The sequence below is a fragment of the Sceloporus undulatus genome, chromosome 11, assembly GCF_019175285.1.
Source record: "Sceloporus undulatus isolate JIND9_A2432 ecotype Alabama chromosome 11, SceUnd_v1.1, whole genome shotgun sequence".
NCBI classification, from domain to species: Eukaryota; Metazoa; Chordata; class Lepidosauria; order Squamata; family Phrynosomatidae; genus Sceloporus; species Sceloporus undulatus.
In genome coordinates, this window is record NC_056532.1 from 7,163,758 (window position 1) to 7,189,465 (window position 25,708).

General features: G+C 43.6%; 5 protein-coding genes across 8 annotated transcripts in view; 2 read left to right on the forward strand and 3 right to left on the reverse strand.

Moving 5' to 3' along the window:
- The window catches only part of LOC121916842 (transient receptor potential cation channel subfamily V member 2-like), a 26,703-nt gene extending 22,890 nt beyond the window's left edge, over window positions 1-3,813 (reverse strand). The window contains exon 1 of the mRNA XM_042442354.1: window positions 3,358-3,813. The gene's annotated coding sequence lies outside the window, so the exon portion shown is untranslated. The remainder of the gene's footprint in view (window positions 1-3,357) is intronic.
- The window catches only part of SHPK (sedoheptulokinase), a 938,822-nt gene that overhangs the window by 100,216 nt on the left and 812,898 nt on the right, over window positions 1-25,708 (reverse strand). The gene's annotated exons all lie outside the window — the stretch shown is intronic.
- Window positions 435-12,782, forward strand: TRPV3 (transient receptor potential cation channel subfamily V member 3). The gene is made up of 15 exons (XM_042442355.1): window positions 435-509; window positions 912-998; window positions 1,668-1,825; window positions 2,402-2,578; window positions 3,364-3,504; window positions 3,800-4,080; window positions 5,328-5,504; window positions 6,470-6,628; window positions 7,374-7,475; window positions 8,146-8,219; window positions 8,834-8,999; window positions 9,559-9,625; window positions 10,776-11,047; window positions 11,444-11,556; window positions 11,993-12,782. The coding sequence occupies exons 1-15, from the start codon at window positions 487-489 to the stop codon at window positions 12,084-12,086; spliced, it is 2,091 nt and encodes a 696-aa protein (XP_042298289.1). The 5' UTR covers window positions 435-486; the 3' UTR covers window positions 12,087-12,782.
- ASPA (aspartoacylase) overlaps window positions 13,577-25,708 on the reverse strand; it is an 18,836-nt gene continuing 6,704 nt past the window's right edge. The window contains exons 1-7 of one of the 4 annotated variants that reach the window (XM_042442384.1): window positions 24,509-24,585; window positions 20,074-20,341; window positions 18,084-18,279; window positions 16,732-16,825; window positions 16,028-16,135; window positions 15,285-15,394; window positions 13,577-14,923 (exon numbers count right to left, since the gene is read on the reverse strand). In XM_042442384.1, coding sequence (XP_042298318.1) covers window positions 14,732-14,923; window positions 15,285-15,394; window positions 16,028-16,135; window positions 16,732-16,825; window positions 18,084-18,279; window positions 20,074-20,315 — 942 coding nt within the window. In that variant the 5' untranslated portion in view covers window positions 20,316-20,341; window positions 24,509-24,585 and the 3' untranslated portion in view covers window positions 13,577-14,731. Of the gene's footprint in view, window positions 14,924-15,284; window positions 15,395-16,027; window positions 16,136-16,731; window positions 16,826-18,083; window positions 18,280-20,073; window positions 20,342-21,956; window positions 22,668-23,758; window positions 24,274-24,508; window positions 24,586-25,708 lie in introns of those variants that run through there. The other 3 variants (XM_042442382.1, XM_042442381.1, XM_042442380.1) reach the window with 3 other exon arrangements.
- SPATA22 (spermatogenesis associated 22) overlaps window positions 23,384-25,708 on the forward strand; it is a 9,092-nt gene continuing 6,767 nt past the window's right edge. Inside the window, exons 1-2 of the mRNA XM_042442599.1 lie at window positions 23,384-23,419; window positions 25,652-25,706. Coding sequence (XP_042298533.1) covers window positions 23,405-23,419; window positions 25,652-25,706 — 70 coding nt within the window. The 5' untranslated portion in view covers window positions 23,384-23,404. The remainder of the gene's footprint in view (window positions 23,420-25,651; window positions 25,707-25,708) is intronic.

Consider the following 25,708-nt stretch of genomic DNA (forward strand, 5'->3'; position numbering starts at 1 on the left):
AAGAAGCCATTTCATTTTGCAGGGTTGTTGTGATGGGAAAGTGTGGGGAGGACGAGGAGAGCCGTATGTGTTCCCTTGGAGGAGAGGAAGAAGGTGAATAACCAAAGCGATAAAACAGTCCAGCCTTTTGCTATCACTGCACCACCGATCAAGGGAGCTTTTTGTATAGGAGGTTACCATTTCTAACTTTTCGGACTCCAACTCGCAGCATCCTCAGCCAGCCTCAGTGCGGAGGATTCTGGGAGTTGCGGCCCAGAAGGGAGCCTTTCTAACCTCTTCCGTCCGGTGCCAGCGTGGGCACAGTAGAAGATATACAGGGAGGCGATCAATCAATGCTCCGATAGATGTTCCATGTTTATGCTCCCCGACTAATCACGGCTTCAACCCAATGTATTCAACAGTTCCCACTTTTTTCTCGAGATTGAAGCCTTCGACAACAGCAATGTGGAGCCCAGCCGGACCTCGCCGCCCGTCTTCTCCAAGCCCATGGACTCCAACATCCGCCAGTGGTATGTACGCTTCACAGGGCTTTCCCCCTCTCTTTGCATTGCCAAGGAAAGGCACAACCACAATAGGCTCGGTTCGCATTGAGCATTCAACCCCTTGTCACCAGGCAGGTGGGTTGTAGCATACTTATCACAAACGTTTCACAGATAAAAACCAAGATATGTGTGTCTAGATGGCAAAAAGTATTAATGAGGAAGAAGACACATGCTAAGAGAGGCTGCAGCGGTTTGCTTTGGCCTAAGGCTTCAGGGAAGGGCATGCTTCCTCCTTCTACTTTGGGTTAACTATGCTCAAACTACATTTGAAAATTTCAACAACTGGAGTAAATGCGGGATAGAGGGAGGAAGTGGGACATTGTAAAAGCAGCTAAATGAATAAATTGCATGCCTAAATGTATTTTCCAGCACGTCTGCCAACTGCGAAGATATGGATTCTCCACAGTCTCTCCAGGATGACATGACTGAATATACCCCAAACGCAGAGAGCTATTGGTAAGGGTCTATCTCCGTCAACAAAGAAGATGTGTTCCTGAGCGTATCTTCTTTAATGAAAACCTTGCTAGAAATAACATGGAGATCAAATAGGGATAGTTTCCTACACCTGGGTGGTGTCAAAAGACTTTGGGGAAAGGGGTGCCAGGTCTCAAAAGTAAAGTCTCTTGGTATGATTTTGCAGGAATAGATTGCCAGGTAATACATTCATTTAAGGCTATATTGCACATGAATGAGAGAGAGAAAGGGTAGAGACTTCACTACCTTTTGACGCTAACCCACAAAAGTCTGGAAAGATGGCTAGATGTTTTGACTGTGGGGTCTGCGGTTGAACAAGATCCTAGGATGGCAATTCTGCCAGAAATTACCAATATTCATCTACCTTAAGTCTCCATCTTTGGGTATCGGTATAACATCAGGTTTCATGGCAATGGCTCCGAGGCAAACGGTTGCATTCTGTTGCTTCTTTCCGCACCCTTTAAAAAGAAATAAAATCACAACCTGATGAAGAGTTCTGTAGAACCCAAAAGCTCGCATGCTGTAATTGCATACTATTGTGAATCATATCAGGGTGTTTTCTACCCATGGATCAACATAAATTGTGGCTGAATTGTGGTTCCGTTTCTCCCTGCATCACCACCACAACGCTGTCTCTGTCTTTCAATCCAGCACAAACTCTTCCCAGTGCGCTCGGCAAAGCAACCGCAGGAGAAAACTGAAGAAGTATCTGTTCCGGGCGGTGTCCGAAGGCAATGGAGAAGAACTCCAGGGCCTTCTCGAAGAACTGAGGGAACGCTCACACGCCTGCAGGAACCTGACGGTCCAAGGTTGGTCAAAGTTTGGCACGGCGGCCGCACTGGTGTCCGTACCAGGCCCTTTAGTCTGAACTATAAGGGGTTTGTCCAAGGGGCTGGAGCTATTTAGAAGATCCTAGGATCCACCTCCAGCACTTCATCTTTGATCATAAGACACATCCACCTCTGTTTGGGCTCTTGGAGTGGAGCTTATTGATAGTTGCAGCCTGGACTAGAGACTAAATAACCTGGCCTGCTATAAGGCACCTTTTTACCGTCTTAAATCCAATTGTATGTGGCTACCTGATATAACCAGGGAATAGTGGAGAATGGGAGCAATGTTTCCCGGAGCAGTTCCATTCATAGGGGCAATGAATGGGGACCTCAGCATCCTATTCAGCATTGGGATCACCCATATAATGGAAGGAGACAGTAATATAGAGCAATGAGACATATTGCTTGATACTCTCCAAATCATTTTCAAAATGTGACTTTGGAACGCTTCGGGGGAAACGTTCTGCGAGTCTGTCTAGCACAAGCCGCGTCTGGAAACACTCTTTTCTAATGTGCCCCCATTCCTTTCCCCTTGCTTTGTTCTGTTTCCAACAGAGTATCTGATGAAAAAGATGACCTCTTCCGACACCGGCAAGACCTGCCTCATGAAAGCCTTGTTAAACATCAACCAGAACACCAAGGAAATCGTGAATATGCTACTCTCATTTGCCGAAGAAAATCTTATCCTAGAAAGACTTATTAATGCAGCTTACACCGAGGAGGCATACAAAGGTATCTATTAAAGCGTCAAGGGCATTTAGATGACTATTGCAATACACTTGGCTCTCCACGCTTGTGGCATTTGACTTTTGCCGGTCTGATTATTGGCGGATATGATGAATATGTTCTCTCTAGGAATCTCTAGGCCCTCCGGCGCGACTCTGCCAGAAGTTGGCCATTGAGTCATGCTAGAGATTCCTAGAGAAAACACTTTTCTATGCATCCGTAGGTCTTCCAGTGCAATTCTGTGTCCATTCCTACTAGATGTTGACATAAAGTTGTGCTGGAGGACCTAGAGATTCCTAGAAGAGAGTTCTCTCAGGTTAAATATAATAGCGTGGAAGGCCCACTGTACTTATTTGCCTATAATAACACAAGGTTGGCCTGCAACCTCCATTATTCCTCTATGATGGCTAGCTAGTCAGAGTTGTTGTGTGACAAGATCTGGAAGGCTAGACACTCCCAACCCCATGGTTTGCTTCAAAACTAGGAGGACAAAATAATTGCCGAATGTCTAGTAAACACAAGACTAAATGGCAGAGGACAGAGATAGTGCAATTACGCCACACTTCAACTTGTCAAAGGACACCGAACTGTGAAGCATAAAGGGCTTTGGCTGAAGCTTTGTCACCGAAAGATGGTTTCCTTCAAAGGTGCAAATTGCCTTCATTAGAGAAGCCCCACGCCCTGCTGTCGCTTATTAAGCGTTCAAAAGAAAGCCAGGTTTTTCATCGTATGAGTGTTTGGTATTGTGTTTGCGTGGTGCGCTGACATAATTGTGTTGCTCTCACCCGCAGGGCAGACGGCGCTGAACATCGCCATCGAGAGGCGGCAGTACGACATCACCCAGGTCCTGATCGAGAAAGGCGCAGACGTCAATGCGCGGGCGCAGGGCATCTTCTTCAATCCGAAGCACAAATACGAGGGCTTTTATTTCGGTAAGGGGACCCAGGAGTCCAAGCGATGTTCTGGGGCTGTGGGAGCAAAGAGGTTGCAGGAGAAAGAAAGTGACTTTAAACAGAGACAGATAAATGCAATCATGGGCCACACTTCTGAACAAAGCTTGGAAGAGTTACTTACTTTATTGAGCTACAACTTCCAGCTTCACTCAAAGATCTTTGTTATGGGTTCAGACTTATATGGTGGGGACAGTGTCCTTATTTTGCACCAAGGTAGGTACCCCCATAGTTACAATTACGTTGTTCCCCCTCTAAAATCTGCCCCATTCCTTAGGCGAAACCCCGTTGGCGTTAGCCGCTTGCACCAACCAGCCAGACATCGTCCAGCTGCTGATGGAGAACAGCAAGACAGACATCATGTCCCAGGATTCCCGAGGGAACAACATCTTGCACGCCTTGGTGACGGTAGCGGAAGACTTCAAGACGCAAAACGATTTCGTGAGGCGGATGTACGACGCCATCCTCCTGAAAAGCAGGAGCCGGGATTTGGAGATGATGAAGAACAAGGACGGGTTGACGCCTGTCCAGCTGGCCGCGAAAACCGGGAAGTTAGAGGTAAGCCATAAAAAAGGCTGAAAGAGGGAGAGAGTCGGCTGGTTGGTTAGCCGCTGAGGCTGGGGAAGTTACTTTTTTGGACAGCACTTCCCAGGATAGCCATCAGCTATCCATTTGGGTTCTTCTTAATGTCCTTTTCCACAGTTGGCTATTGAGTAGTAATGAGTGGTAGTCCAAACTTCAGCGTGGTTTTTTCTTAGCGTTGAACCATTTTCTTTCTACTCCTCGGCCAAAAAAAGGCACGGTCAAGAAGGGGCATGGAAAGACTATCTGAAAGTATTCAGAAAACGGTTGAAAAGACATGTTTCTTAATGGGAAGAATCCTGGGCTTTCGTATTTCAGGACTTATCACATGCAAAATTCGCCTGTAGAAGTCTATCATTCTGTTAGGGTTATTGTGGGAAGTTTAAAATAGCAACTAAACCAAGCTGCCCGGTGTCAACTTAGAGCCAAGGGCGGCCCAGTTGTTTGAACAAATAGGGCCTTGCTGCATATCTGGCTTCCAACATCCCTTTTAACCAGCAGGCGGCAGACAAGGTACACTGAGATCTTGCCAAAAGCAGGTTGATGGAGCAAATGTCACTGCATCCACTTCTGGCAACCCTTTGGTGGTCTTCTAGGCACCTTTCGCTGCTTGGAGCACTGGGGCCAGATTTTGTTTTTAAGCAGAGCCTTGCAAAATGGTGGCCTTTGCAAAAGGGATAAAGGCCCCCGCAAGTTGGCTGGAGAGTGCTGTGCATTGAGGCTAGTCCTCCTCGCAAGGAATAGTCTGGAAACCATACCTTTTGAGGAAAGGCTTCGGGAGCTGGGTATGGTTAGCCTGGAGAAGAGACGGTTAAGAGGTGACATGACAGCCCTGTTTAAGTATTTGAAGGGGAGTCACGTTGAGGATGGCGCAAGCTTTCTTTCCGCTGCTCCAGAGACTAGGACGCAAAGCAATGGACTCAAACTACAGGAAAAGAGAGTCTAGCTCAACATTAGGAGGAACTTGCTGACAGTAAGAGCTGTTCAATACTGGAAGAATGGTAGTGGTCTTTAAACAGAGGCTGGATGGCCATCTGTTAAGTATGCTTTATTGAGAGTTCCTGCATGGCAGAGGGTTGGACTACATGTCCCTTGGAGTCTCTTCCAATGCTACGATTCTATGATTACTCTTCTCTTCCCTGGTGCCTTGGGATCCTATCGGCTCCTTTTTTACAAACCAGATTTTTAATCTTCTGATTGCTCTCTGTGTCGACGTCTTTTAGATCCTGAGATACATTCTGAGCCGAGAAATCAAAGAAAAGCCCATCAGGAGCCTTTCCCGGAAATTCACCGACTGGGCGTACGGCCCTGTGCAGTCGAACCTTTATGACCTGACGGAACTGGACACCACCTCCGAAAACTCACTGCTGGACATCATTGTCTATAATACCAATATTGGGGTAAGTCCACATTTGCGGTGAGTGAGTCCCCAGAGCCTCATCTCCTCAAATTCAGGCAGAAGGTATTGGATGTGTGTCAATAAACCAGTTGTGGCCCTTTTCATCTTCACCAGGAACAGGTCTTCGATAAAGCTAACAACTCTTGGTTGATTGTTAAAGACCAAACTACAGTACTCCGAACCATTTTGGTATTATAGTTTACAACAGGTTTACAACAACAATCCACTGCCATCCCTGTTCCTCCAAAAGTCCCAGTATCTGACTGAGGCTCTTTTTGTATCCTTGAACATTCATTAGTGAATGCCATTAATTGTAATTTATTAACAGATCTTGAAAAATCAATAATAATAATAATTGATACAGCTGTTGCCCTGAGAGCTATTTGCTGTAGTACATCTAAATCACCTGAACATTATTGGTCATTCCCATTCCAAGTTGGATCCATTGAGTTCATCCTTGATGGGTCGACACTTGCGTAAAGCCCATTGCTTCAGTTGTTCTTCTCGAGTTGGAATTAGCCATAGGATTGGAGTATTGTTATCATTATCAAGGAGGAGGAGATGGAAGGAAGAAGAGATTTTGAAGGAGAAGGAAGAAGGAGATGAAGAAGAAAAGAGAAGGAGAAAGAGGAAGGAAGATGGAGGAGAAAGATAAAGAAGGAGAAGAGGGAAAAGGAAGAGGGGAGAACTTTCTTGGAACCTCTTTCTATAAATATGAACGAAAGAAATAATAATAACCGTAATGAAATATTCTTCCTCTCCATTAACCAGCTAAAGCTCTAGTCGATGAATCTATCCATTAGACCCTATAGGCCTCCTCAGTGTAACAACCCACTGTAATGGATTCCGTGCAAAAAGCCATGCTTGGAGCTTGAATGTGCCGTGTCCAAGTAGTATCAGTTATGATGATTTGTTTCTATCTGGTAGTTGCTTATCCAACGCTGACCTGTCTTCTCGCCGCTGCAGAATCGCCACGAAATGTTGGCTTTAGAGCCGCTGAATTCCTTGCTCCGGATGAAGTGGAAAAGGTTCGCCAGTCACATGTTCTTCCTGTCGTGCTGCTTTTACTTCCTTTACAACGTCATATTGACGGTGATCTCCTACTACCGGCCTCACGCAGACATGGTAAGGGGCGCCCGAACAATGTTTGCTTTGGGAAGTTTTGAGTGAGGAGTAGAAACTGAGCCTTAGCATGATGAGTAAATGGATATTAATGTGTTTCTTTATGGTTAAACCCATTGCCTGATGAAGAAGCCAGGGGAGCTTTGAAAGCTTGCATTGTGTATTTTGAGCATTTGGGTTGGTTCGATAAAGGTATCACCATTGGGTGGATATGGATTCCTCATCTTTAACACCCAGCAGGATTAATGTATGTGAGGGAGACATTCATTTCGGTTTATTCTTGATGAATTTATCCAACTTCGCCAACTTCTTTATGGTCAGGACAAGAAGAAACTTGCCCATTTTCTTTGTTCCTAGCAATGTGCCAAATTTTGGGCCTGTGTTGGGAAGGGAGGATTGAGTGAAGAAGCTCATTTAGTTATTTGGAAATGAATTAACGTAGATCCCACTTTCCTCCTGACACAGAACACAACGGTGGCTTGCAACGCTGACGGAAACGAAGCACCTTGTTGTAGAAAGCTTTTTTAAAATTCACCATGTTGTCCTAGTAAACCACTATAGCTAATGGTTATCCTATTAAAACACCTAAAGAGTACAGTATCGGCACAGCGCAATCTTTGGAGAGGGATCCCAAACTCGCTTGGGAGCAACCAGCTTCGAAAGCAAGGGATTTAAATACATAGCAGGAAAGCAATATTTTGCCAGTCAGTAACAACCTTCTTCTCCATCCTTCTCTTCATTTCCACAGCCGCCTCCTTATCCGCTCGCAATGACCGACAACCTCGGCTGGCTGCAGTTGACAGGCCAAGCCATCGTGATGCTGGGGGCCGTATTCATCGCCATCAAAGAGGTGAGAGAAAGAGATCATGCCTATTCTGCTCTGCCTTTTTGGCTCCTGGGTTCAGGATATCATGGAAGGACAGAGGATGGCTATCTCTCCTTTCTTCTTTTGGGTCTTTACTGTCTCAGAGGCCTAAATAATTTGACTGGTGGCGGTGCTGTGTCCTGTTTGCCCTCAGGCAGCAAAATGTCTTGGGATGGCCATGGAGATAGTTGCTATCTCCCTTTAGTCTCTATCCAGCACTCCTCTGCTCAATTCGTTGAGCTCTCCACTTGCTCTGAAACAGAGCATGGAAGCCATGCGTCTCAAGTAATTTGGTTACCTGTAACTAGTTGGGGTCATGTTCTGCTCTGTTACTTTGCAAAGGTTGTAGTGAACATGTTTTTAGGGGGGAAGACGGATCCATGATTCTGGAGGAACCAGTGAGATCCGGAAGAAATACAGTGTTGGGTCCCAGCTATAATCTTTGCAGCTGTTAAAGGCAAGAAGGTTCGACCTCTCATATTTTAAGAGACTTAAAATACGAAATGGATGACTCTGAGATCTGTTTGGCTAATCCTTAACCAGCAAATCCCAGAAGATACACTGGCTGCTATTACTACTAGGTTGTCTTTGCTGCTACTTTTAGTGTGTGTTGTGTGTGTATCTTCATCCGGTCTCTCTCTGTTTGTACCTGCAGAGCGTCGCCATCTTCTTGCTCAGGCCTTCGGACCTCCAGTCGATTCTCTCAGACGCCTGGTTCCATTTTGCGTTGTAAGTTGCACAGGGCAAACGCTGACACGTGTTTGAAATATCCTCTGGTCTCTTTGCACACTTGAAATGCTATTCTTTAGCCTCTCTCTCCCCTTCCAACGTCATCTGTCTAATGTAAGGATAGAGTTGTAATATGAATTTACGTACAGGTAAAGGCCAGGTTAATTTCTAACATCTTTGAGACACGTTCGCTTGCTCTTCACTGTTGCGGTGTGCCTTCAAGTTCTTTCTGACTTATGCAAACCTTCAAGCGAAGCGGTCACAGGGTTTTCTTGGCAACGGTCATTGAGAGGAGGCTCGCCATTGCGTTCCTCTGAGTCTAACTGAGTGTGACTTGCCCAGGGTCACCAAGGATTGGGGTCCCAGGCTTTGTATGACTTCCCCCATTATCCAAGATGGAAATGCTTAATGGCAAGAGATTCAAACTAAACATATGCTGGCAGTTTGGCTCCATCACTTTTGCCTTTGGGCCAACCATTGCCAGAACTTCTCTGGGATTAAATATGGCCCTCACCCTTAGCTCCAGGCTTTTCAGAGAAACCTGAGTTATATTTAAAACCCCAAAACCATGGCTCACTTTTTGATTGATTTCTCTTTCCTGCTGCAACTGACAGTTTCATCCAAGCGGTGCTGGTGATCTTCTCGGTCTGCTTGTACCTGCTTTCCTACAAGGAGCACCTGGTCTCCCTCGTCCTGGCCATGTCCTTAGGCTGGGCCAACATGCTCTACTTCACCCGGGGGTTGCAGTCCATGGGGATCTACAGCGTCATGATCCAGCAGGTGAGGTGCCTTTCCTCCAAAGCGCCTTCTATGTTTCCGTGGGAGAACTGACGTTTACGCAGAAAGATTTGGTACCTATATTAAGCATAGTGCAGTATGCATTTTTGTGGTAGAAGCAGGAGTCATTATTCTGAATGCTTCAGAATGAGCTATGTGTGCTTTCAATGGTTGCAAGCCATCTTAAATGAGGAAAGTAGTGTGGTGATGGTGACTGATCAGGAATTATTCTCAGTAGGGTTAATACACGTAAGATACTCACAGACTTTAATTGGTCACCAAGTAGATTTGCTTCCTACGTTTCTTGAAACCTGGCAGGCCTCGCTGGGAAGGATACTCCAGAAATGGGGTCCCTGTTTGAGAAGAAGCACATCTTATTTGCTTTTTAACCCTCTCCTGGAGCTAAGTTGGCCCAAGGGAGCAAAAACATGGTGGAAATGTCTCTTAGGGAGCATCTGAGGACCAATAATGATGATGATGATGATGATGGCCCTGGGAGCCCACATGTAACCTGTGGCTCTCACCTTGCCAAACTTGGTCTTAACTACTTTCTACTTTTTAGGTCATCTTGAATGACGTGATCAAGTTCATCGCGGTGTATCTTGTCTTCCTGTTTGGATTTGGCGTAGGTAAACACACTTCCCTGGCTTAGGAGGGTGGCGGTTGGTGTTGCCTAGTTAAGATGACACAACTTCTAACGTTAAGACTAAAGAACTTGTAGTCTTGTCAATGCAAACATGCTGTATTTGCCTTGAAAGGCCTGCTGAAAATGTAGTCCCGGCTGGATAAAATCAAGGTGGGGGGAGATTTATGGACTGTAGTTGGTCACAAGCCATGTCCCTGTGTTAGGCCATTCATTCAGGTCCTAATTCATGGAAGACGGTGGTATCCCATGGCAGCCATAGTGATACCACCGGCGATCTTGAATTTCAACCCAAGGACCCTTTTCTGACCGCTGCCTGGTGGAGCGTTTTGTGAAATATGCAGCCTTACGTCCTCTTATACTAAGTCTTATCCAGCTCCCAAGACAGAATTTAAATCAAAGTTGTACCTCCCTGTCCTCTAATGGAAACAGATCTCCCAGATTTACGAGAAGTACATTTTGCATCCAATTCAGCGTAGAGATGGGTGAACTTCATCTCTCCCAGAGGCATCAGTTCTGCCTTAAAGCGCTTCAGCAACAGCATTCTCAGCAGGTTTTAATCAAGCTCTGGACCTTGACAGCGCATAAGAAAAAACACTGTGGGTTTTTAGGGAGCTTGACAGCCGTGATAGAACTTACTGAGAAGCCTTCAGGGAGGAGCAACCCCTGAGATTTTGCTGCCCAAGGCAAAAGACAACATGGCACCTCCATTATGCATCCATAAACCAACCCAGGAATTACATGCTACTGATGGGGTTAGCATCTTCCACCACAACTAAGGGCAGCAGAAAAGTGTAGGGCAGGGATTCCCAAGCTTTGGTCCTCCAGCCGTTTTGGACTTCAGCTCCCAGAATCCCTGAGTGTTGTCCAAGCAGGTTGGGGCTTCTGGGAGTTTGTCCAAAATACCTGGAGGACCAAAGTTTGGGTATAAAAAGGGCAAACTCAGCTGCAAGACAAGGGAAGAGAGCTCAGGAGGAACCCTTGGAGGGCCATCCTCTCCACTATCACTTTGCCCAATGGTAAGGCCAAGCTGGCTTCCAGGGAAGTATATCGCGATAGTCTTGAAACGTTGGCTATATTATGAGACTCAAAAATCTAACCTTTTATCTCTCCGTCTGTCTGCCTTTGAAACCCAGCCCTGGCTGCGCTGGTCGACACATGCCCCGATGACAGCAAGTGCAGCAACTACAGCACTTTGGGGAGCGTGGAGATCGAGCTCTTCCGCTTGACCTTAGGCCTGGGCGACATGGACATCCACGAGAACGCCAAGTACCCCATCCTCTTCCTGCTCCTCCTCATCTCTTACGTCGTCCTGACCTTCGTGCTGCTGCTGAACATGTTGATCGCTTTGATGGGAGAGACGGTGGAGGACATCTCCAAGGAGAGCGAACACATCTGGAGGCTGCAGGTAGGGTTGGAGATTTAGCAACTGCGGAAGACTAGACTGCTTTATTGTGAGGAGCACCCCCCAGAAAATATCAACATGTACATGGCAGAGATCATAAAAAAGAGATTCATTAACCCAGCCTTATGCTTAAAACACTGGTGCAACTAGCCATGCTAATGCTGAATTGGCCAAACTGGCAGAATTCCTTAACCCTATTTCTTGGGGATGAGAAGGAAATATGAAGCAATGGATGGCTCTTAGTTTACATCCTCTCATTTCATATGCATTCGCCTCCAAAATAGACATCCAAATGCACCCCTTGATTCAAGGCTGATAACTGTCGACCGCAGAAAGCATTTGAATGTGGGAAACACCTTCTTTTTAATGGTCATCCATTGATTTTCCCTTCGCCACTAGAGAGCCAGGACCATCGTGGAAACGGAAAAGCTTCTGCCCAAATTCGTGCGGAAGAAATTCCAACTCGGGGAATGGTGCAAAGTGGCTGACAACGACACGCGGCTCTGTTTAAGGTAAGGATAAAACATTTGGACTCAGATGCAACTGTGAAACATGTTCCTAGGCTGCTTTTAAAGCTGTTTAGGCAGAACGCGGCCTATTCATTTTTCCAGCGATATTTTGCTTGGGTTCAACATTTAAAAATGAGTAGGTAGGAAGGTTTTGCAAATGTAAATGTAGGGCATTCTGCGGGGTAGAGGGATTCAAATGTTTCCATCCCTACGAATCTAAACTCTTGGGAGAACCACTGAAACTCACTGAGTCTTGCTTTTACAAAACGAAACGACCAGTGGACCGTACACTTAGGTTCAGAGACCGAGCAGCACGCTACTTTTGTTCGCATAAAGACAAAACATGCACCAGTGTTGAACGAACGCTTGGTTGTGGTTAAGAAACTGTGTCAGGGTGGATATGGCATGACATTGACAAAGTCTGTATGCTTGCAAATAGGATAAATGAAGTGAAGTGGACCGAATGGAAAACGCATGTTTCGTTTATCAACGAAGATCCAGGTCCAACAGGTAATAGTAACATCGCATTTTGAGCAATATACTATTAGACTGCTTTTTACTTTTAAACTCTGTTTTCTTTTTTACTTTACCTATACTTTACCTATACGTTTTATCCCAGAAATCACCTTTATGAGTTCGGGTTTCCTGCCAACCTGTTGCCTTTTACTGGATGCCTTTTGTAATTCTCTAATTTTGTCTAGCATCTCTTTCTCAGGTACTTCGGCTCCTTACGCTTCTCCTTAGTAGACCCGTTTTGGCAAAACTCTGCCAAAGACTTCCCTTTAGCTTTAGCTTTCTTTTAACCAGACAGACTTACTCACACTATCCTACCTTGGCCACCAATTGGGAGGTAGTCTGCCGATCCCACGGCTGCCACCAAACATGGAACCCCTTTTCCAGGTCGGTCTTTCTCTTACCAGACACATCCAATTCTCGAGCAAAGCCCCTGCGTTTCATCTTTTGTTCTTGTTCGCAAGGAAGCTGCACAGTGACAGAAACACCATCATCCATATAATCCATATAAACTTGAAGACCCACATGTCACAGATAGATAGCAACCTTAAACTTCTGAGTGAGATGGATGTGTGTTTTTAAGGGATGACTTTAAATAGAAATTATTAAAGAAAGAAAGAACTTAATGCATTGAAACTCTATTTCCACTGTTTCCTCCCCAGATTACAACAGAATACAAGACGCATCACGGAGTAACAGCAAAACCACCCTGAATACCTATGAGGAAGTTTACGACTTGCCGGAAACTACAGTGTAGCAGTGGCAAGCTTGATCCTAAAAGCCTGTTGGCATCATGAGAGGAGTGTGACAGAGAGGAAGATATTGTGACACCTCTGTCACTGGGTTCACGGTCCAGCTTTTGCTTCCTGAGCTTGGCCAGTTGCGGAGTTTAAGCAAAGTGGAGTCACCATCATCAGCCCAGGTTTTTTGGTGGTCCGTGAATTAAGAACGTGTTGGGTCTTTGGAAGCCAGCTGGTAATAAATCCCCTGGACTTGGGGATATTTAAACATTTGGCACAGGAAGCCTCGACATTGCAACACTGGATAGCTGGAAATGACTTTGAAATGGAGGGGCACTTCTCCACCTTGCAAGGGATGGCCCCCAGTCTTTATCATTAAGAGCTTTCAAAGGAAACCTCATGTCCAAATATGTTTGGAAAGGTGAGACAGAATCCTTCTCCTTCCAGTTGGGAGAATGGACCTCTTTTTAAAACAGGTTTACTCCTTGCGAAGCCCTGAAATGTCTTCAGTCCATTGACCTGCGTAGTACTTGCCATATCATGCGTATCTTGGGGAACAAGGAGGTTCCAAAAAGTAAACACATTTCAAATCTGAAGCAAAACCTGAGTACGCAATTGTCAGGACTGGATGTTCTGGACACTGGTTTTCACCTGGATACCTGTCTGCCCTGGAAGTCGCAGGTGGGAGTCCCAGATGTATGTCTCCATTTATATCCCGCCTTCCTTCCAAAGAGCTCAAGGTGGTGCATATGACTGCCCTTGTTCCCCTTTTAACCTCATAACAACCCTGTGAAGTAGCTCAAGCTGAGAAAGTTACTAGCCTAAGGCAAGATTCATGGCTCGATGAGGACCAGGAACCTTGGATCTCTAAGGTCTCAAATTGGCATTATTACCTCCGCACCGCATCCGCTCTAGAACTGTGGAGGAAACGGGATACAGAAAACATGGCTACCTCAACCTTTTCTTGAACGTGTGCCGGTCCAAAAGAACTTTTCCACGCTCAATATTTACACAGAGCATCCTGCAGAATGTGCCTTATTGTTCACTGAAACTCCAAGGAATATTTCAGGTTTTGGTTTGCCTGGCACCAGAAAGTGCATTGACAATTTGCTTTTCTTAGACACAAACCTAGACGCTGCTGTACCTGCGGGTTTTCGAAGAGGGCTGTAAAAAGGGTACGCCTCTGTAGCTGTTCCTTCCGCTTTCTGACCAGCACTTTAGAGCCGAAAGGCCACTTTGGAGAAAATATGACGTTATGTTGTTGTTATTTTGAATGTCACGACAAATGTGCTTTTTTTTTAATTGTGTTAAAGAATTATTTATTGCAAAGTGAGATGAATAAAATCAGTAGTTTTATACAAACATGAGTTATCTCACAGTCTCTGTTACCAGGAATTTCACAGTAGAATGAAAAATAGCACCCATCAACGTTCCTTTTCCCCCCTTCTAACTAAAGACTCTTTGGTTGGGACTGATGGGTTTTGTTGTCCAGCATTCTCTGGAGGGCTCCTTATGGAGTGAAAGCTGTTCTTGCTGGTATTAAGGTAAAATCTTTACAAGGTTTAATTATATTGTCTCTTTCTCTCTCCTCAGTATCATCCTTTTCAGTTCCTTGGTCCAGAACACGTTAAATACAAAACATATTACTATTATTAAAAATATAATCATATTAAAAATACGATTAATAAAAAGCTCGTTGTATAAACAACACTAAATTACATTCATCCTAATAAAGCTTTTATGACGGTGCATATCTCTTCTAAAGTGCCCAGAATACCATTTTTAATTGCAAGGACTATTTAATATTCAAGTCCAAGTCTGAATGAATGGCTTTCACGGTCTGGCCATCTTGGGTTAGCCTGATACATCTGTCGTGGATTTGGCCCTCCGACTGAAACTTAAGTAATTAAAAAGTCATTCTAGTTCTAAGAGGCTCTGAGACCTCGCGCACCCAATTTTACTTTTACCGTCTTAACAAACGCTTGTTGCTTTTCGTAGTAGGCCGCCTCGTTCACAAACGCCGGGTACACTGTGACGTCTCCTTCGTACGGGATGGTCTTTCCACTGAGCGTTAAAAACATAGGATCCCCGGGTTTGAGAGGCTGCCAGTCTTGATCCTTTATGAGAGAAGAAAAACGGTTTTTAAAAATGTTCTCACATCACAAGTTGAATGTACGCTGCTCTTTATACCTTCAAAGCACACTCAATCCTTTCATCACATCCAAAGCAAGAAGACATGTAAAGTTGCACATTCATTTCCAATGAGAGAAAGGTGTGCACAAAACAAGTGCGCATGGGACTCACATCCTGCACCCATGGGATCTGAGGAGCCCTTTCAAAACAAGGAAATGTACTAGATGGCCCTTGCGGTCTCTTCCAACTCTATAGTTCTATGATTCTATGAAATGTATGTTCACACCATTCTTCAGAAACCGGTCGAAGGACTAGACAACCCAGGAACCAATGGCATATCCTTACCTGAAGATTGGGGTGGATGATGGCTGTGATCTCATTATTCTTGTTTCTAGGGTAGTCGACTTTCTCCATTATTCTGTAAACCTCGACGGTGCAAGGCGGGAACTCTTTCCCTGGAAGGCAAAATGAAAACACGCCTCTATTAATGTCAAACCCTAAGAAAAGAAACCCTGAGATGGAGAGCTAATAGCTCCGCTAGTATCGTCACCGCAGGGTGATGTTGTGCTCACTTTTGTTCAACTATTTAATGAGGGTTCCCATCTGCTAAGGAACCTGTTTTTCCACCTGGAAATGAATAATCGGGAACATTAATTCCGTTCCTACGTTGTATGATTTACTGAAAAACATTTGAAACCGTTAAGGTGGCTAGTCACTATTTGTCTTCACTTAGGATTGCTGTTGGCTCTGGGAAGAGGGAAACGTCTCTCTCTTTCAATCATCTGCCTTTAGAAAGTTGAATTACTGAAAGATGACCCAGTTGTGCGGTGATGCATGTTTGCTCCGATCTAAATTTTATCAGAACGGGGAAAAACCAGGGGCCTTAATCACATTGTTGAATACATGACATATATTCTGTGGATGGCAACGTTTCTTTTAGAACCTCTTCCTTTCTGTCAGCATCCTATGGATTTTTAGGAACTGCATTTATCCAACAGAAACCCAGTGCGGTGTAGTGGTTTGGGATTGCAATAATCTCCATCACCAAATCACTTAAACATTTGCTTTAATAGTAACAGGTGCTGTACCTGAATTGAAAAGCTCAATAAAGTCAAGCCCGTGTTTGATGATCCTCCTCATCTTCTCCAAAATGTCGGCTCTGAGGACTCCTTGGGGCTGAGGACCAATTTCGATGCCTGTGTAGGATCTTTGCAAAGTTAGTGTCCTTCCGCTTTTGTTAAACCACCTGAACAGCTGAAGGCTAGTAACATGCCCCTTTCCCCACCTCCGTTTCAGCTACACATTTCCAACCAGTGCTATTCAAAATGGTGGTCCATGGACTGGTGCCCAACTGCAAGCCATTGAAATGGCTACTAGAAACAGCTGGAGCCAATGGAAACCAATATGCTCCTGTTCATTGTTAATATTTTCACCCCAAAGTGGACTATTAATATAAACAGATCAGTTTTATGGAAATGAAAACACCAGGTTGGGCAATTTAACTCCTCCATCCCCTCAAGACATGTATGGTCTTGACCCAGATCAAGTCCTTTGCCCTTGAGTAGGAAAGCAAGCAAGATGAAAAGTATTCAAAGTATTGCCTAGTTTGGGAATGGGGAACCTTCCAGATGTTTTGGCCTACAATGACCATCATCCAGAACAGCCAATGTTAATGGATCATGGGAGTTGTACGCCAAAACATCTGGAACCCAGAGATTCCCATGCTCCTGGTCTACTTAGACACAAGCTAATTTTGGAGGACTGGACAACGCACATGAACGTTCATATTTACCCACAGGATGCTTGGCTATAGACCGCGTCGTTGCATATTTCAGGTTGGGATGCTCAATAAGGAAAACGGGACAGCCATCTGGTGCCAAAGCATCCTGTGGAAAAATATTTGTTTAATGTTCTTATGATGCAGATATTAAGGCTGAACTAACAAAAGCTCGACTGACGTGGAGGCGGTTTCCGCATTGTCTTTCACAGTCAGCGGGGATATTGTGGGGCTTAAAAACAGAGAAGTAGGGCATCTTTTGAAACCGTACAAAGCTGCGTTTGTTGGTGCCCTTCGACCACGCTTCACTAAACTTTGCTGCTCACTAACGTAAGTGAGCACAACCCCAGCGTTAATTCATCAAGAAGGGGAAATTAAGAAAGCGTTCTTCCAGATCAAGCGTTAAAGCTGCCTTTAGGGTGCTTTCCCTCCCCCTTCCCAAGCTCTCATTCCTCCTTCCAGGCTAATCTGGATCTCTTGGAGAAACCCACTAATGAATTTCCAGCTTAGCTATACACCAAAAATGTTCAACAGCAGAAGGAATAACCTTGAGAAGCATATCAGGACAGAGGAGTCTGGTCTAAATGTCTCAAATGTGAGAGCAATCTGGGAGACAAGGGTCCAGATTCCCCAGTTTTGGGGGCCTCCGCTCGAAAAGTATGTCCAGCTCACCTAGCAGAACGGCCCCTTTAGCTAGGATTTCTCTCCCAATTCCCAAACAGGGAAATAAGTTCTCTTTGTGTGTGTGCCTGTGTTTCATAGATAAGCTATGAGCAACTGAGGTTAGCACTTCATACATAACTGAGATCCTCAGGGGGACATCACTAATCCTTGGGCCTTGGACAATCCTGAACTGGCAACTCACATAGCATCTGCTGCCTAAGGCAATGCCTTCACTCCATTTAATGGTAGTAGGACTGGCCCTGGCATCAGCCTATACTCAAATTCAATAGGTACAGCTATCACCAGCCTGGGGAGATGATCCTATTGAACCTACCTGCAATATAGATGTTAAGGGTGAAGAGCTTTCAAGAGCACCAATGAAACAGCACTAGAAACATAAATGAGTACTCATTGATTCAAACCCTGACTCCTAAGAGTTAAATACTCCAAGTGTTGGGTGTGGAGGGACCAATCCCTCAGTGTGTGTCTCTCTTTCCTGCATGGCGGAGGTTGGACTGGATGGCCCTTGCGGTCTCTTCCAACTCTATGATTCTATATATGAATGTAATGAACGTTTGCAAATCTGGGTAAGTCTCGACCCAAACTGAACTGCGACTATCAGCCGCATGTTTTCCACCCAATGTGAGAATTCACTGTCGATTCTGTAACGCACGTGCAGCTCACCTGGGACTGTCGCCATTTACCTTAATGTAGCGACACATCTGAATGGTCAACTCATCTCCGGAGCTTTCGAGGATGAGGGTGCCTCCCATGTTGGCCGTCGTATTGTGCAGGTCGAAGATGAGGTCGTAGGCGTCGGGGCTGCCTTTGGGGCCAAAGATCTGGTTTATTTCTTGAGCCCTTTTGACTTCGTAGGGAGCGTTGTCCTCAAGCTGCTTCCTGTGGAGAGAGAGCACAAACATGACACTGGGCCATTCCTGTTGTGAACATATATGTGGTTGAGGGTGTGTAAAGAATGGACTCTTGGCCATGCACCACTTCATTCTTAACATTTAACATATGAGCCAGAAATGTTTGTACTCAGAAGTAATTTGCTGTTCCTTTCTTCTGAGGCTGAGAGAGCGTGACTTGCCAGGATCACCCAGTTAGGTCTCCAAGGTGTAATAGGAAGTTAAACCCTGGTTTCCCTGAGTCCTAGTCCAACACTCCAACCATCCTAGCTCCCATAATAGTTACCTTCCCCTTGGGGTTTTTTGTTTTGGTAAAGATTTATTCAGAGGTGGTTCCCCTTGACCTGCCTCTGAGGATGAGAGAGTGTGACTTTCACAAGGTTTCTATGGCTGAGTGAGGATTCAAACCCTGGTCTCCCAGAGTCCCAGTCCGGTACTCAAACCACTACATCATGCTGGCTCTCTGACCATAAAGCCATTAAAATACACGCGGAAGTATTTCCTTATCATCTAGAAATCTGAGGTTTAATTGTGACCGAGTTCAGCCTCACCCACTGGGCAGCAAAGCCTAGAAAAGCCTCTCCTTGTTGTGTTCAGAGAAAAAATCTGTGCATGCGTAAACCAAAGTTTTGCACGTTCCCACAAATGAGCTGAATTTAAGGCAGCGGCTTTGTTGCCCAGGCTGTTTGAAAGCAGAAGCGTCGGGCGGGTTGTTGGGTTTCTTTTTGTGAGCAGATTGTTCCTCTTGTTGCTGCTGAGATTGACAAAAATAAAAGACACGACAGGCAGTTTTGTACAGATTGCACAAAGCACAATAGGAGGGGGAGGAAACACGCTTGGCGCCTCGCTCTTGCGATGGAGGCGAGAACTTGCAGCCATCAAAGAAGCCAGTCCCCATAAAAGAGACGTTAAAGGGGGAAGTCACACTCCCTACTCAGAAAAAGTAAAGTAACTCATGTGCCAAAGTCCATTTTATGATCAAGCTACACTGAGTCTACACTGTCTACATTTAAATGGGTTTGTGTCTTAACGTTTGGCGATGCGTTGTTGTTGTGGTTGCCGCTGCCTGTGCAGCGAGTCCCACGGAGCTCAAATTGCTTAGCAAGTTCATTCCAGGACATGGGAGAGGGAGGGAAATGACACTGGCAGCTCAGATTGAAAGTGACACTTTGAATTTTACACACAAGTGCAGCAAACCCAGCACTTGGTGTAACGCATACAACGTTTATGCTGATTCCTAAGTTATAAAACAGATGAAATATCCAAGTATCCCAACTCTTATCTTGGCTTATTCCCTACAGAGAGGCAGTATGGCACAGTGGGTGAGAGTGCTGGACTAGAGCTTGGGAAATCCAGGTTCTAGATCCAGGTTCTAGTTCCACTAAATGTGCTAGACCCAAACCCAAGCGTAGGAAAGTTTACTGAGTTATGGGATTCTGGGAGGTATAGTTTCAGATGGGGGGGAAACCTTTCCAACGTCCCCTGCTCTCCTTTGATACCAAAGTACTGTTCCTAGCCAGGTGCAAAGAGATGACCTGAGATGCTGTGGCCTCCAGAGGACCAAGCAGTCCTCAGTGCAATGTAAGAAATGTATGTAAGATTGTCACGCCTGGTTTTATGGTGCTTCTGCAATTCATCCTTCGATCCCCACTAGGCTTCAGTGGTATTATGGTGGCCATAAATGGCTCAGTGTCGAGGTGGAACTATACACTACGCTGAACCATATGTGACTAGATGCATGCATTCACACACATCCACAACACAAGGCACGTGTTAGGCTTACCCAAGCTTTTCAGGATCAAAAGTCCGATTCAGGTCGCAATCGATGTATCGGCGACACTTCTCCGCAGCTTTCGGATTAGCCAGGAAGGGCCTCACCTCTAGCCCTGGCCTTTGGATCTCAGTGCTGTCCTGCCGCTGCCAGTGTTTGACCAGAAACACACCCGACATCTCATTGCCGTGGGTCCCTCCGAAGATGGCCACCCGCCGTATGGGAGCGTGTTGGAGAACCTGAGAGGAGGCCATTCTGTAAGGCGGCTTTCCAAGGGCGACTGCAAAGCAAGCACCAAACAGAGAGAGTCTGGATGAGAACCAGAGGGATCAAAACAAAAGTTTCAAGTTGCTGTCTTAATCCCTACAGATCCTGCCTTGGTCTGAGAGGATTGGAGGGTAACTGGAGAATACACATTCCTCTAACAAGTCTTAGGAGGTTTCTCTGCTACATCATGGGAGTCTCTCGACTAACTCTCCTCCCCTCTCTTAAGACCAGCCTCTTTAAAAGAAAAAGGCCCAGAAAGTAATACAGTATGTTGAAATAACCTCTCAGAGATGTTCAACTTGTAAGACCGGTGCCAAAGGCGAACAGAGGTTTCCTTCTTTAAAATGGGGTTGCGGGTTGTTGGGGGGAAAGAAATGTGCACAATATTTAATCAAAGATACCACAAATGAAAAGTTGGCCATATAATTGTTAAGAAAATCGGATAACCCTCTCCGCCTTTTCTTTGGCCTTCGTGGTATTTATGTATTTGTAATAAAATGGATGCCATGCCCTTCAAAAAGCTCTTTTGTTTTTCATCTACGTTGCACTATACCTCCGTGAATGTGGGAAAACCACAAATAACAAAAACACGATGTTTTTACCAGAGAGGACACCTCTCTAGGAATCTCTAGGTGCTCCGGTGCAACTCTGTGGTCAACATCCAACAGACACTGACCATAGAACTGCGCTGGAGGAGCTACAAAGGCCTAGTAGAGTATTCTCTTTAGGAATCTCTAGGTCCTCCAGGGCAACTCTATGTTCAACGTCCAAAAGACACGGCCATAGAACTGCATTGGAGGAGCTACAAAGGCCTAGTAGAGTGTCCTCTCTAGGAATATCTAGGTCCTCCAGGGCAACTCTATGCTCAATGTCCAACAGACACTGACCATAGAACTGCACTGGAGGAGCTACAAAGGCCTAGTAGAGTATCCTCTCTAGGAATCACTAGGTCTTTCAGTGCAACGTTTAGTTAAAGTTGAGCATAGAGTTGAACTGGAGGGCCTAGGTATTCCTAGAGAGAACATATTAATAAAATCAGTCAATAATCATATCCGCAAAAGTCAAAGCTGCAAACGCGGAAGGACAGGTGAAATGTAAACTCACCTGCGCCAGGAAAAGAAAAACGGGATGTAATTAATCAATGGAATAATAAACTCTTACTTAACCCCTTACCCAACTTATAAATATCAATGCAATGCATCCCATACAAAAATACAACAACAAGATGCTACATAATAAATAACAGAAGCATAAAATCGTGGGCGTAAGTGATTGCAGAAAGTGAAGCTACTAAAGGTTTGGGGGAAATAATAATAATAATAATAATAATAATAATAATAATCATCATCATCATCATCATCATCATCTGGTTATTTATAGCCCACTTCTCCCTGAAGGATCAAAGCGGGTAAATGACAAGAGGTTTACTTTGACGCTGAAAATAAAGTATACCAATCTCCCTGCAAAAATCCATTTCACAAGCTGAGCGCCACCACTAAAAAGGTCTTGTCTTTAACATTTTTAAAACGTCTTCCCTCCCACCATCCATCCATTAACACAATTAATAGGGCGAGAAGATGGATTTGCCGAACCTATAAGTGTCTTAACACAAACAGAAGCTGTTTTACCCCGATGGCGTCGTATCTTTTCCCCTCCAAAGCTAGTAGAAAAGTTAACAGCGGTGGATGATAGAGAAGTGACATTTCATGCCAAAGTACGGTCCGTACCGTCCTTTGCCCTCGCCTCGCGCGGCTATTAATTAACACGCCGCGGGCATGAGTCGTAAAGCGTAAAGCATTAAAATAGCTCCCTGCTTTCGGGAAAGTATACAGCGTATTGTATGCGCCTGCACATTATGTGTGTATCCATCCTCTGCATTTGTTGGTAAAGGAAAAACAATGAGAAACATATCAAGAGTTCCCTCTCCGAAAGCTGGACAAAACGTGGTCAATTGTTGTTTAATCTGCTTACTCTCTTTGACAATTTCTTTGGGAAAGTACCATCCCAACAGAAAAGCCAAACTGACATTAAAGTAGCTTGGCTTTGTCCAAAGTAACTATGCTCCCAATGCTCCCAAGAGACATAAAATTTCTCTTCTTTAATTAACAGTGTTGATAACTATATTGCAATATACAAGTCATTTCCAACTTATGGAGATCCTAAGGCAATCTTATAACAGGGTTTTTGAGTGTTAGACTGCTACTGTAGGGGATCAGGGTTCGAAACCTCGCTCGGCCATAGAAACCCAATGGGTGACCTTTGGCAAGTTACACTCTCTCAGCCTCAGAGGAAGGCAATGCCAATCCCCTTCTTCTGGGCAAATCTTGCCCTAAGGTTTGCCATACATTGGAAATGACTTGAAGGCCCAACCACAACACACACATACAATATTATTGTGTATAAAATGACCTCCAGGTGATGGTTTATAAGGTGTTTATGTAGGAAACATTTCACGTTTAGACTTGAATCCTAGCCTCGGGTCATTTCATTATGTATATGTAAATGTATATATATTTACATATATTTATAAAATATTTGTATTTTATATTTATTTATATTTATTTACTTTATATTATATTTTATATTTTATATGTGGATTTCCACAACATTTCTGGTTCCAAGCATTTTGGATATGGGAGACTCAGGTCCAAAACACACTGCAGCAATAAAATATTTATTTATATTTATATTTATATTTATTTATTTATATTTATATTTTATAAAATATTTATACATTTATAATTTCTGGTCTCAAGTATTTTGGATAAGGGAGACTCAGGCCCAAAACACACTGCAGAAATAACCCAGTTTGAGACCGCTTTCATTGCTCTGGCTCAACACTAGGGAATTATGGGAACTGTAGTTTTATGACACATTGAACCTTCTCTGTCAGAGAGAGCCCTGGTGCCACAATAAACTACAATTCCCAGGATTCCTTAGCACTGAGCCAGGGCCAGTTAAAGCGGTCTCAAACTGGGCTATTTCTGCAATGTGTTTTGGACCTCAACCTGTATTATTGTTATTGTTGTTGTTGATACTCTGCAACTAGAGTAAACCCATTTGAACAATTTTTTAAATGGTCAGTCAACATGTAGGTAAACATTGCTTACAAAATGGGTCTACTCTGTAGTTAGGACAACAAAGTGTAAGGATAAGCCTAAGCCTCCAATGGGCAACCATGAGGGAGATCTTGTCAAGATCAATTCCCAGAGAGGCGTGAGGTAAACTACAAAGCCGCCATTTTGTTGGCTTTTCGTGAGGCATTCTCCCCTGAAGAAAGAAAAACCAATATAAAAAGGAGACATTTTGTTGGCCAGCTTGGCTCCTCATATCTGAAAGATAAGAAAAACATGAACCAAGAATCTGACAACAAATTTGACACTAAATCTAGTTAATTCTTATGAGTGAAAAGACAAAAATACTTTGCCACCTTTTTCCCTCAGAGTCTGAGGCAGCCATCTTTTGACCAAAAAGAAGGAGACATTTATAATTTCCCCATATTTTATTTTAATATTCTTCCTTCCTTCAGACTTTTTGTTGTTGTTGCTTTCTTTAAATACTATTTTTTAAAAGGCTCATCCTTGCTGTAATGCTTTAATTATTTTCCCCCCTGAAAGGTGAAACCCCCTTCAATCAAACTCCATTTTCCTCACAGAAAATCTCTCACAGAGAAGAGAAAGAAACAGGCACAAGAGGCCAAAAGCCTCAAGGCATCTTCCTTCTCTTTTTACCTCAACATTAATAGTTTTAGGCTTTTTCTTAGATTTCCCCCCTATTTACTTCTTCATTTTAATAGATTTAGTCACTTTTCCTTATTTCACCTCATGTCAATAGATTTAGGCACTTTCCCGCCTTTTTCCCCCTTCCACCTCAAGCCTAAATATACAGGCAAATTTTATATGTTTCTTTTTCTTTATTGTACTTTTGAAAGTTAAAAATTGCCTAGGAAGTGTATATATTATATATACACTTTTAAAAAAGGAAATAAATACAATAAGCCAAACTTTAAATAACCGAAGAAAGCACACAATAAAGCTGCAATTGGGGGGGGGGGGGGAAACAGCGACAAAGTTTAAAAGTGCCGCGACATTTTTGTTAAAAAAGCAAAACAAAACTAGTTTGTCGCAATTCTGGGAGAAACGTGTAAAGTAAAATAAGCAAATAATAAGGAAATAAGTACAAATCCAGCAGTTCAGAAAGCTGTTGTGTTGCAAAAACACAAAACATTGTTATAAAAATGGCAATAGATTTAGATATTTTCCAGCCTCTTCCTTTTTCTGTCTCAGACAAGTATCCAAATATCACCAAACCTTGGCAAGCATTTAAACCTAGATAAAATCCCTGTTTTTATTACAAAAGCATTTATCATATAAATAATAATAATAATAATAGATTATAAATTCACAGAGTGATTGGTTTTTTTTAATAATTAATATCGCTGTCGTTTGCGGTTTCAAAACATTGACTAGTTTGGTGCATATTATAAAAAGGAGACAAATTGGGAAATTTTATTTTTGCAGAAATAAGTGTTATTTATATACAGAAATAGTGATTTTTCCTCCAAAAGGAGGCCAATTTAATTAATTTATTTTAATTAAGTTATTAATTTTTTATTGGCTATGTATTAATTTATAAATTAATTTATTTGCCAATTTAATAATTATTTTATTTCAGAGAACTGATAGGAACGTCGGTTAAATCAGTATTAGTGTTTTATTGATCGTATTTTGTATTATTGTATCATTTTTACTGATCTAATATAAATAATAATAATAATTATTATTATTATTAATGGAAACAACATTTATAAATCCTAGATAGCCAATAAAGACATGATGACATTGGCAGATTTGCCTTTTTCATCTATTTTTATATTTATTTTATTTTATTTTGCAGTATTTATACCCTGCTCTTCAGCCACAAGGGCTCTCAGAGCGGCTAAATAAGTAAATATAAACAAACAAACAAACACATGTGTGAGAGTTCCCTCTATTTCTAGAGAATCCTAACAGTATCAGATTGCTTCCAATGGTTTTTTATGTTATAAACTTTGATTTTAAAAACACACGTATATTCTGCTTTCAGTCACTTTAGCATAAGCTCACTCGAAATAACGCGTTATATTAAAAAGCTGTGTTTATTTTGCCAATCTGTCACCTTCCAGATGTTTTGGACTACGTTTCCCATCACCTCCAGCCAATGACGGCTGAAAATCGGGGACGATGGGGGTTGTAGTCCCAAACATCTGGAGGGAACCAAGGCTGATCTAAAAGACCAGGAGTCCCTAATATATTATATATTATACCTTTTGTTTTGCGTGCAGATATTTGCAGGAAACATGAAGAGAAGTTTCCCTGAGAATTCAACCCGTACCCCAGGT

Coding starts and splice junctions, on each gene's coding strand:
- TRPV3 (XM_042442355.1), top strand. CDS start 487: ATGGACTCCAACATCCGCCAGTG. Junction 3,505..3,799: donor ATACGAGGGCTTTTATTTCG/GTAAGGGGACCC, acceptor CCCATTCCTTAG/GCGAAACCCCGTTGGCGTTA. Junction 9,626..10,775: donor CCTGTTTGGATTTGGCGTAG/GTAAACACACTT, acceptor TTTGAAACCCAG/CCCTGGCTGCGCTGGTCGAC.